Genomic DNA, 12,371 nt, shown 5'->3' on the forward strand with positions numbered 1-12,371 from the left:
CTCTGTCTTTTAGGAACTCGAGGCAGTGAAACTAAACATATTTTGAGTGTTGCAGGTGATAAAATATAGTAAGTAAATGGCTTTCAAGCTATTTAGCAGTTGTTCTTTCTTACATAGAGTTGTTCTTTCTCTGGGCATAAACTGGAATCACAGAATGGTTTGGGTTGGAAGGGACCTCAAAGTCCATCCCACCCCACCCATCCATGGGCAGGGACACCTTCCACCATCCCAGGGTGCTCCAAGCCCCATCCAGCTGGAGTTGAACCCTTCATTCCTCATGTTTGCAAGGAAAATGAACAAACAGCTCTGGGAGGTGCCAGGTCCCACAGACCCCTCTGAGCACAGCCAGTCCCTCCATCCCCATCCCCACCTTGGGCACTGAAGCCAGTGGAGCAGCAGGACCTTGGATTCCTGCCCTCATCCACCCTACATGGGCCACCAGCTGGGACCAGCTTTTCAGAATTCCAGAATTCCAGCTTTTCAGAACCAGAATTTTTCAAAATTCCTCCTCTTGGGGTAACCATTCCATAACCATCTGTTACTTGGAGTTAGACACTGCAAATCCAATTTGCAGAAGTTTGATCAAGTCCCGTGTCTTGACATCGTTTTAACATTCAGGACCTTTAAAAAACCCAAACAAATAGAATTCTCATTTTCTTATTTTTGAATCCTTCTAATTCTTCCTCGAGACTCAAAATATCCTAAAATCCAGACAGAAATAAAGGAATGGAGTTTGTGGAGATGTGTGTGCATGTGTTTAATGCAAGAAACTCAAGAAGGGACCTCTCCACTTGGGAAACATTCCTCAAAATCCAGCCACTGATAAATTAGAAAACCTTCCATTGTGAACATTAAATTTCACCATAAATCCCATAATTTTTAATGGAACTGTTTACAGTTCCACACTCAATGTTGCTGTAAACATATTTGCAATGTTGCAAATAAAAACCAGGCAAGCTTTGTTTCCAACCCCTTCAGAAACAACAAAGGAATTTGGGGACAAATACATAATTTTATAATGATCTATAATTTAATATAACTGCCCACAAAATTCTATCTGACTGTAAAAATTCCTCATGTATTCTACACAAATAGCCTCGGTAAAGATCATTTCAAAGAGATGGCAATAATTAGATTAAAAAATTACAAATCAGAATAATCATTTACACGTAAGAGACCGAGCAAGGCAAAGCACCCAATTAACTGAGTAAAATCAATTTCCATTTGGAATAATCAAGCTTGATAGACTGTCTTGCCTATTTAGTCACTTTGTGTCTAATTCAGGTGGACAAATTATTATATTTGCTTTGATTTCCATGGAAGAGGAGGTCAGCAGATGTGGCAAATCTGTTATTTGTTCCAAAAAATTATATTTGAAGAGAAATACCCAAATGCAGACAAAAATTACCTCTTTTGTAACACCAATTCTTAAATTCCAGCCAGCTCAGCTATTTCTGTGTGTCTCTCCCAGCACCCCGAGTGTCCAAACCCAGCCCATGATGGGGAACACGAGCTCCAATCCATTTCAATTAGCAAGGCTGGGATCTCCCGGGAACATAAATCACAGCTTGTCAGCAGCAGATTAAGCAGTGCATTAACAGGGCTGCAGCAGCCAGGATTAACTGACACTGCTGGTGACACGCCACCCTTGCAAAGTGACTTTGCCACTTGAAAAGCAGCGGGGGAGTTTTTCATTCAATGGGATTTCTACAGATGCACTCAGGAGTGGACGGGCTGGGCCACGGGAATGGGCTGGAGCTTCAAAGGTCTCCTCCAACCCCAATTACTCCATGGTCACCAGGAGGCAGCAGCACTGAGAGTGACGGGGATCCCTTTCCTTTTATTTCCTTTGCTCTCCAGGATTGCTCAAAGCAGCTGTGTTGATATTCTGTGACATAAACTGAATTAAAACCAGGAGCATAATGAACTCTGCAGCCTTAATTTGGGAAAAAATATACATTGCCTGCTCATGTGTTGCACATCTGGCTTATCTGCAACCCCACAGATCTGGAAATGAAGGGGGAAAAAAAAGAAAAGATTTCTTTTCCATGCCTGAGTGGCTCTGAATGAAGCAATGCAAGGCTGTTGTATCTAAAACTACCCAGGTCAGGCTTGGAATAGGCAGCTGTCAGATCAAAAAACTCCATCACAGAATCAAGGAAGTTTTTAGGTTGGAAAAGCTCTCTGAGACAAGGGTCCAGCAATTCCCAGCACTGCCAAGGCCACCACTGTCCCATGTGCCCAAGCAGGGGATTGAATCTACATGGATTTTTAATCTCTCCAAGGATGGGGACTCCAAATTTCCCTGGGCAGCTGTGCCAGGCCTGGACAAACCTTTCCATGAAGGAATTTCCCCAAAATCCACCCTGGGCCTGCCCTGGCCCAGCCTGAGGCCGTTCCCTCTGCTCCTGTCCCTGTTCCCTGGAGCAGAGCCTGACCCCCCGGCTGTGCCCTCCTGGCAGGGAATTCCAGAGAGGGAAAAGATCCCTGGGGATCCTCCTTTGCTCCAGGCTGAGCCCTTTTCCAGCTCCTCTGGGATTCTCCAGCCCCTTCCCAGCTCCATTCCCTTCCCTGCATGTGCTCAATGTCCTTCTTGTCACGAGGGGCCCAATCTGCCCCCCCAGAATTCCAGGTTGGCCTCCCCAGTGTCCAGCACAGGGTGACCACATTAGGAAAAGGGCACACAAAAAAAATGGAAGGAATTACTTCAGAAAGAGAGAGAGATGAGCACTGTTCTCTTCACGCTGCAATAAAAGAGGTCAGGATGACTAATGCATTCTCTCACAGATGTACATTTACCCTCCAACATTTTTTGAAGAATTCTTTTGCCAGTTTTTTTTCCACTTTCCTGACCACCTTTTGCAGGAAATATCCTGCAAAACTCAGCAGGTGCATTTCTGAAGTGGTCATCCATTCATCACATGATTCCAAAGTCAATACAGTGAGGACACTGTTCCACTATTTCCTACCGGATGTATAAAAAACTGTTTAAATATTCCCAAAAATCTCAACAAATTTCCAGTAGTTCTTTCTGTTATTAAAAAAACCCCACCAATTCTAAACACAAAAAAGTAGGCTAAAGTCCCCTTACCATCTATTTTTCAAAGGTTAATTTGTGTTGTGTCATGAAGTGAGGCTATAATCATTAAAGGAGATAAAATAACTCCTACCTAAAGTGAAGTTGTGCAGTCCCATGATTTCAGTGTAATTAATTAAATGAGTCATGTTTTATTTAGGTGCTTACACAAGTGCAAGAGGATTAATTCTAAATAAAACCAACAGAGCTGTAAAATGCTTATTTGGAAAAGATCCTTGACAAGTCCCCAAGGCCAATCCCTCACCACAGCCTGGACCTGGCCCATTCCTGGTGATCTGGTCTGAACTGCTCATCCAAATCTCAAAATTTGGAGTCTCCCAGTCTCCGATTCTCAGCGAATCTCCAGTTCTCCAGCATCCCTGGCACAGGCAGCCTCTGCCCCCTCACACATCATCTCCTGCCCCTCACAGCCTCCCAAACACAGGGGTGGCTCCAGCCTCTTCCCAGATCAGAGCTGCAGAGCCACCCCAGCTGCAGAACACCCAACTCCATCTGAAAGCCACTTTGTCCTTCCCTTGTCCCAGCCCGTGTCCCATCCCTGCAGCCACATCACCACATGGCTCTGGCTGCCCATTCCCTGCTCCCCCAGGAGCCTTTCCATCCCTTTGCTGCTGAGCAGAGCAAATCCAGCACTTTTCCATGTGTTCATTCACCCACCCTCAGCGTTTACAGCAGCAGGTGTCACAGACATGTTTTATGGAAAATCCTTTCTGTAGGATTTTTCCTCCTGAGAAGCTGGGAGGCCTCAGGAACAAAATGTGAACAATGGTTATCTGCTGCTGTGGGATGCAACAGGTGCATCTGGGATTGGTCTCATGGGGTTGTTTCTAATTAATGGCCAATCACAGCCAGCTCGCTCAGACTCTGTCATACACAAGCATTTGTTATTAATTCCATTCTTCTTGCCTGCAAGCCTTCTGATGAAACCTTATCTTCTATTCTTTTAGCATAATTTTAATATATTATTTACTTTTAATATAATATATATATAAAATAAAATAATAAACCAACCTTCTGAAACATGGAGTCAGATCCTCATCTCTTCCCTGGTCCTGGGACCCCTGTGAACACCCTCACAGCAGGAATGTCCCCTCAGGGACACACAGACCCAACCACGCTCGGCCACTCGTGAGGTGCAGCTGCACAGCACCACCAACCCCACACACCCAGAAGTATTTTCAGAAACCACAAAATTCATGAGAAGCTGATTCTTCTCTTTTCAGGGCCAGAGAGAATTTCCTGGTGCCTTTGCTGCAGTGCCCAGCTGTGCCTCAGCAGCAAAGCACAGCTCTGAGGGGACAGCTCCTCACTGCAGTGACAGCCTGGCTCTGAAATGCCAGCTCTGATGGAAAAGTGCTGGATTTGCTCTGCTCAGCAGCAAAGGGATGGAAAGGCTCCTGGGGGAGCAGGAAATGGGCAGCCAGAGCCATGTGGTGATGTGGCTGCAGGGATGGAACCTGGGCTGGGACAAGGGAAGGACAAAGTGGCTTTCAGATGGAGTTGGGTGTTTTGCAGCTGGGGTGGCTCTGCAGCTCTGATCTGGGAAGAGGCTGGAGCCACCCCTGTGTTTGGGAGGCTGTGAGGGGCAGGAGATGATGTGTGAGGGGGCAGAGGGCATCCCGTGCCAGGGATGCTGGAGAACAGGAGATCTGGATGGGCAGTTCAGACCAACTCCCACCTCACAACAGCTTCAGCCAGAGCAGAGCAGCCACAAGCTGGGAAGCAGGACAGCAGATGCCAGAGCTGGATGCCACCACCCCTGCACCAGGTCCCCTTCCAGTGTCCCACTCCCCTAAGCTCACCTTGGCCCCCATCCACGCTCGGTGTCACACACCAGCTGCCAGCAGGTGACTCCACACACAGGTGCCATTCTCAGCCAGCTGCTCCCAAGCAAAACAAAACCTCCTCCAGAAGGATTCCTGCAGCTAAAGAACCTTTCTCCAGCTCCAGGAACAGCTGAATTAGCTGCCTGCAGTATTTAAACCCCCATATTTCGTGTAATCAATCCCCTGAGGTGAACCTCTGTTGTATGACATTTTTGCAGGAAGAACTGACTCTTTTCAGTTTGTGGGGTTTTTTACTTCTCCCCTGCAGTTGGGCTTGGACTTATTCCCTTTTTTCAGCCATTTCACCATTTCCTCATCACTGCCATTGGGGGTTGCAGCAGCAGCGGTTCTGCAATGCAGGGCTGAGTGCCTGCAATTAAAAACTTGCTCCCAATTAACAAAACAACTTGGGGAGAGCCATGGACACCTGCTGTACCTGCTGCTGATGGCTGAAGGAGTTAACAGAGGCTTTCATTAGCGTTATCAGCAGCCAGCCACGCAGTTTTATATATAGCAAAGCTTATCATGAGCGAGGAGCCAGCCCGCCCTGGCCCCCCTTCCCAGCAGCTCTGAGAAACATCTGAGTAAGCTCAGCCTTCTGAGTAAGCCCAGCTTTTGGAACCCACAAAGAGCAGCCAATCTATTCAAAGGGACTGTGGGAGAAAAGGCCTGGGCTGGTTTTGGGCACAGGAGGTTCAGGAATTGCCTGGGCTCTCTCTAGTAACCAACCCTGGACTGGTTTGGGGCACAGGAGATTCAGGAATTGCCTGGGCTCTCTCTGGTTACCCCAGCTCGCTCTGCAATCCCAATTCACTGGGAATTCTAGATCAGAGGCAGAAGCCTAAAAGACACTTGAAAGGTTCGAGGCAGAGGCTCAGCACAGACAGAATTAAATGGAGAGAATGAGTTCCAGCTTGAAAGGGACTCTGCAGGGCTGCTCGCTGCGCTCAGTGAGGGGACAGCGGTGGCACAGCAGGATGGCACTGCTGAGTCAGCAGGAAGCCCCAAGCTCTGGCCACTGTCATTGTCCCCAGGCTCTGGCCAATGTCATTGTCCCCAAGCTAAAGGAAATGGTTGTGACTGCGGGGCTGGGGTGGCGGCTGTGACACCCAACCACAGCTGTCACCTCCACGCCCCTGCTGCTGTCACTGTCCCCAGGGCATCTCACACAGCCCCGTGAGAGACTGAGCTGAGGTGAAGGCACTGGGGGATTTTGTGTGGAAAATGAAGGAAAAACCACTGGATTATTTTCTAAGCACTTGCTGTCTACTGTCAGGTCTGTGCCACAGCCATTTCACACCCCTGTTCCACATCCAGTTGTGTCTCTTGCTGTACATTCACATCCATCTTTGTGGTCTCATTTTAGTTAAGAAAGGTCTCTGCAGCAAGGCTCTGCTTTGAATTATTTACTATTTCTCCTGCAAGCTCAGCAATAGACTGAGGTCATCAACACAAACAGAGAAGGAAAAGAGACTCATCAGACTAACCAGGGCACTAATCAAATAATTCAGCACTGGCCAGCAACAAAGCTCCACCATTTGCTTAAAAAATCATACAGGAACAAACATTTTAGATAAAAACCACTCTGACTGGTTTTAACATCTCATTAATATCTTTTATAATACCCATACCCCAAATTAATGGCATTTTACTGAACAGGGATGGGGAACCTTTCAAGCCAAAGGAAAACCTTGCAGTTCCATTTTCCCAAGTTTCCAGCACCCCCTGTCCCAACGGGCCTGCTGAAGTCACAAATTAGGGTCACCTTTCCACGTGCGCTGTCAGCAAATCAATCTGGGCTGCTTTTCAAGCAGGGCTCACACATAAATTAGGCAGCCTGCCATTGATTCACATGAGAAACCCTTGAGCAGTGGAGTGAAACACCAATAAAATCTTACAATTAACTTGAGGAGTTGCCTTTGGTTCCGTCCCAGCGGCCCTTCTGCTCCTCAGCTGCACAAAACATGTCCTCACACAGATGCTCCCTTGTAATGGCTCTGGATGAATGTTTCAAATTGCTCCTTGAACACAAAAACTAATTACAGCCAAGGGGAAATACTCACAGAAGAGTTTTCTGCTGCATCATGGCCAGCCTGAATGCTGAACGTGTTTCAGCTGCAGTTTCATTGTGGAGGAGGGAAGAGGAGGAAGGGAAAAAGCAAAGCAGAAGTGTGCCTTGCCTGACTGTGAGGGTCAGAAAAGGAGAACACACCACTGCATGTGTGAGAATTCACTCTAGCACACCAAGAGGCACAACACAGGAAGGAAGGAAGGAGGGCAGCAGGGCTGTGGCTTGAAGGCTTTCAGCCCAGCAGGTTGGAGCCCTCACAGGTGTACCCAAAGTCCAGCACAGCTTTGCACTGCAGAAAACCAGAAATCCAAATCCAAACACTGCAAGGAATGAATGCTGGGGTTGAATAAAAGATTTAAGTGTGCACAGGGAGCTGTCTCACTGCTGGTGGTGCAGAGGCAGCAGCTCACTGCTGACTCCCTGAGCTCCAGGTCCCTGCAGAGCCAGAACCCCACAGCCCCTGCAGGCAGGGACACCCTTCAGTCCCAGCACCAGGGACACCCTTTAGGGCTGATACCTGTGAGCAAGTTCAGCAGCACAGCCTCTGGCACTCCTTTCAGTCAAATCCATTGCTTGGCCAAGTTTAAAGACAGAAGGATCTTTTCAGTGCTGAGGATGGAAATGGAGACTGACAATATGGAAGTTAACAGCAAAGGTTTTCCTGGGCTGGTCAGCTCACTGGTGGAATGGCTCAGGAATTCCCAGATCTGTAGCTTCAGGGAACCTAGCCATGCCCCTCTCCTCTTCCCTGTGTCCTTATGGAGTTCACATGTCTCTTTGTCCCTTAAGCTGCAAAAGTTCTTGCTTGTAAGCCTTCAGCTGCTTCCCAAGCACAGCAACACAGATTTTTAGCTGTGTGACTGCAGAAGCAGGGATGGCACTACTGTTTCCAGGGTTCTAATTCCTCTCCTCACCTCTGCAGTGCTGAGACTTTCCTCCAGCAGCTTCCCTGGCCATGGAGCTGCCAAAGGACAAAGCTTTTGGTGATAAGGTGCTGAGGCCATGGCACAGGTTGCCTAGAGTGCCTAAGGCCAGCTTGGACAGGATTGGAGCAGGATCATCATTTTGATGATCTCAAACTCTTCCCAATTTAAATGATTCTGTGGTTCCATGTCCCTGCTCATCAGGGGGCTGCATTAGGTGGCCTGTAAAGGTCCCTTCCAACCCAACCTGTTCCAGGTTTCTGAGGCTGCTGCTGCTCCCAGCACTCAGGGATCAGCTGCTCTAGAGCACAAAGGGTTTGCACATTCTCATTCCTTTTGTCTCCCACACCAACACACCCACACATCACCCTGCAAACGAGGGGGAGGAGCAAGCAAAATTCACTTTTCCCTGAAATCTGAACCAGTTTAATGATCAAACTCACAGGCACGGCCCAACCCATGGCTGATACAGCAAAACTGGGGTGCCAAAACTGGGATGGGCAAGGGACAGCAGAGCAGCAGCTCTGGGGGGACAGCAGGGCAGGACCCTCCCTGGGGTCTGCAGTGCCACACCTCTGCTTCCAGGGACTGTCCTTTCACTGCCTCCTTGTGGGTCTGATGGCATCTTGTTGATGTCAGACACACAGACAGACAGACAGACAGGATCTCCTCTTCCAGCTGAAGTAATACCTTACATTATTCCTTGAGCCTCCACCCCCAGGTTCCCCCTTTCTTTAAGCTCAGAGTATTTCCACAGCCCTGCTCAATCTTTTTCTCAGCTCCTGTCATGGCCTGGCCCACGTGGCCCATCCACATCCTGAGCTGGCAGCCAGGCAGGAGTGACTGTCACCAAACAGTCCCCAAAGCATCCCAGGAAAGTCACAAAATCCCCCTCTCTGGAGGTGTCTGGATACAGCTCCCTCACACTGAGCCAGCTGCATCCACACACTGACAAAAAGACGAACCAGAATCCTTCCAAACACGATAAAAGTCACTTTGGGGATTATTTTTAAAGCCAAACAACAGCTCTTGATGTTCAGACTGAGCCACGGATCTCGTGAGGTGAGCACAGGACCCTGCTCACTCTGTACATCCCAGGGGCTCTCAGGAAGCATCGGCTTCAAACCAGCACAAAATAGAGTTTACACCAGGAAAAATCCATAGCCTTTGTAGCTTTTTACCCCTGCAGTTTCCTCTTAGCAAGTGTCTGCTTATTTATGTGTATTTCTGTATTTCTATACATGTACAAGTCTCTCTCCAATTTTTCACAAAGCAACACTAAAACTCCAACAAAAGCTACCCCAGAACATTGATCCTCCCCAGAGCCCCCTGGGAGCAGCAGCAGTCACAGCAAAAAGGTTCCTGACAGCACAGCCACGAGCTCCTGCTGCAAACCTGCCTCTTCCAAGCCCTTCCCACTGACCAGCAGGGAAATCAAACAAGTACAAAACAATTACAGAGCTAATGAAGCAAATGCTGCCAGATGTTGAAGTGAACACCTGTTCCCTGCCTGGGGCTGTGTCCCAACAGCAGCCTGTGCAAACGCCAGCAGGGATTCAGGGCAACAGCTGTTTTTCCAGGAGTTGCTGGCTGAGCATTCATCAAAAGGCTGATATTCCAATTATTTATTTGGAATGGCTGCTGTGGGCACAGACAGCAGCTCCCTGCTCCTGCAGCACCAGCCCGTGCTGGTACAGATTTAGCACCTGCCACCAGTGCTCGCTATTCCTCTTTTCCTCTGACATTCCCAAAGTTAGCAGATATATATTTACTCCCCAGAACTAACTTATGGCATCAACAGCACCAGCTTTAATTCTAAATCTGGCTCTGGGACATGAAATGCATCTGATTTTCTCATCCATTATTAAGTCCCAGGCATGTTAATAAGGCATTTATCTCTAAAAAAGATCATTACCCATGCAGGTTTCTAGGGATAGGCAAGTTCTTTACAGCCTGGAGTCTCAGCACATAAATAGAAACTGCATTTACTATTAAAATTAAACCAGCAAGCCTGGGAGTTATTAGAAAAGTAAAAGCCAAGCCTGCAGCTCTGGGAGCCTGCATCAAATCCTGGGGATGCAGGCACTGCATTTCCTGCACAGGAACTGCAGGAATGATGAGTGCCTGCATCCCTGGAATTCCCCAGCATCCCTGGAATTCCTCTGCATCCCTGGAACTCCTCTGCATCCCTGGAACTCCTCTGCATCCCTGGAACTCCTCTGCATCCCTGGAACTCCCCTGCATCCCTGGAACTCCCCTGCATCCCTGGAACTGCCCTGCATCCCTGGAACTGCCCTGCATCCCTGGAACTGCCCTGCATCCCTGGAACTGCCCTGCATCCCTGGAACTGCCCTGCATCCCTGGAACTCCCCTGCATCCCTGGAACTGCCCTGCATCCCTGGAACTGCCCTGCATCCCTGGAACTGCCCTGCATCCCTGGAACTGCCCTGCATCCCTGGAACTGCCCTGCATCCCTGGAACTCCCCTGCATCCCTGGAACTGCCCTGCATCCCTGGAACTGCCCTGCATCCCTGGAATTCCCCTGCATCCCTGGAACTGCCCTGCATCCCTGGAACTGCCCTGCATCCCTGGAACTGCCCTGCATCCCTGGAATCCCCCTGCATCCCTGGAACTGCCCTGCATCCCTGGAATTCTCCCATTCCCAGTTTCACAGACACTGCTGAAAGCATGGAGAGGAGCCCTTGCTCTGCAGTGAGAAAAATCAAATCCCCCCTGAATAAACCATCTGCAACTTTTCATGCATAACACAGGGTTAGGGTTTCCTGGCAGGGGGGAGATTTTTTCTTTGCTCAAGTCTGGAAAAGAATTCCTATCATAAAAGAGGAACAGCATCAACAATAAAAGCCCAAGAGGAAAATGCTGACACATGCTGAAAAAGCCACTGGAGAGAAAAATTACTTTGGTGACGATGTTTCTGCAGCAGTTGGGGGAGAATAAATGCAGCAAGAACTGCACCCCCTCCTGTAATTTAGATTTTGAGGGAATTCACCACACCTCTAGGGGACTGCATTACATTTTCCATCATTTTGGCTCAGATCACTTCTGAGCTGGAAAAATTCAAGAAAACTCAATGAAACAGTGTCAGTCTGAGCTGAGGTTTTGGAGCATCTTTTAAAGTCTGGAGACTTCTCAAACTTTTAGCTTGCCCTAAATTTGGAGAAGTGGAAATATATTGAACGAGAAAACCAAATTACTGTCATCATTTTGGGGATGAATCCTACTTGAGATAGGGGAGGCTGGGAAACCAAGTAGCCAAAAATCAGCTGGAAAATGAAGGAGTGAGGGGCAGGGCTGGAAGACACGACTTAAATGTTGGAATTCCATTTATAACACCTGTTTTCCATATGGTGGCCACATTCTCCAACTTACATTTAGATCACCCATATTCCATTCAAAATTCAATTAGGTGAATTCCATATTCTCCATCCTAAATGCTGGGATCTCCATTTAGATCACCTGTATTCCATTCAAAATTAATTATGGTGGCCACATTCTCCAACTTTCATTTAGATCACCCACATTTCATTCAAAATTCATTATGGTGGCCACGTTTTCCAACTTAAAATGTTGGGATCCCCATTTAGATCAAGTGTATTCCATTCAAAATTCACTGTGGTGGCCACATTCTCCATCTTAAATGTTGGGATCCCCATTTAGATCACCTGTATTCCATTCAAAATTCATTATGGTGGCCAAATTCTCCAACTTACATTTAGATCACCCATATTTCATTCAAAATTCCTTATGGTGGCCACATTTTCCAACTTAAATGCTGTAATCTCCATTTAAAACTCCTGCACTCCATTCACTCTTTAGCATCAGCTGCATGCTATAAACAATAAGCTTTAAATATAGTTTTATATTCAGCTCAGAAAAATCAATAAAGCATTTCTCAAGTTGGTGCCACTTCTGGTAAAATTAAGCTTAAAAATGGAGCTGAAAATTTAAAAAAGTTGACTTCTGGTAAAATTAAGCTTAAAAATGGAGCTGAAAATTTAAAAAAGTTGCTTGGTATCACCTGCAAGTCACAAGACAGCTGAACACCATTTCAGATACATGGTTCTGACACCAGAGACAGAGCTGGGCTGAAATCTACCCAAAAAGATAAGGATCCCTGATGGCGGCACTGATAACAGACACAGAGCTGCACAAAGCACTGACAGCTCCACACCCTGTGCCCACCTCAGCTCCCACCCATCATCAGCAACATCCCACTTTCACAGCCCCAAGCAGTGACAGATTCACGTCCATTCCTTGAATCAATGACATTCACAGAGCAAAGGCTCCTGGTGAGTTGAAATAATGATTTGCCACCCCTTCAGGTCCCAGCTGGAAGTGGGGGCTCTTCCCCAGTTCCCACCAAAGCCAAATCAGGTTTGCACTTGGCGGGATGGTTTCCCAGTGCCAGAGGGCAGGGATGGATGGGATTTTGG

The 12,371-nt window shown here is 47.7% G+C and overlaps 1 protein-coding gene across 9 annotated transcripts in view; it reads right to left on the bottom strand.

Annotated features, from left to right (window-relative positions):
- Window positions 1-12,371, bottom strand: part of PTPRE (protein tyrosine phosphatase receptor type E) — a 94,123-nt gene that overhangs the window by 37,765 nt on the left and 43,987 nt on the right. The window contains exon 1 of one of the 9 annotated variants that reach the window (XM_063162987.1): window positions 4,900-4,982. The exons of 7 other annotated variants lie outside the window; for them this stretch is intronic. In XM_063162987.1, the coding sequence (XP_063019057.1) occupies window positions 4,900-4,967 (68 nt within the window). In that variant the 5' untranslated portion in view covers window positions 4,968-4,982. Of the gene's footprint in view, window positions 1-4,108; window positions 4,160-4,899; window positions 4,983-12,371 lie in introns of those variants that run through there. One more of the 9 variants, XM_063162996.1, reaches the window with a different exon arrangement.

This window comes from Melospiza melodia, chromosome 9 (genome assembly GCF_035770615.1).
Source record: "Melospiza melodia melodia isolate bMelMel2 chromosome 9, bMelMel2.pri, whole genome shotgun sequence".
Classification (NCBI taxonomy): Eukaryota; Metazoa; Chordata; class Aves; order Passeriformes; family Passerellidae; genus Melospiza; species Melospiza melodia.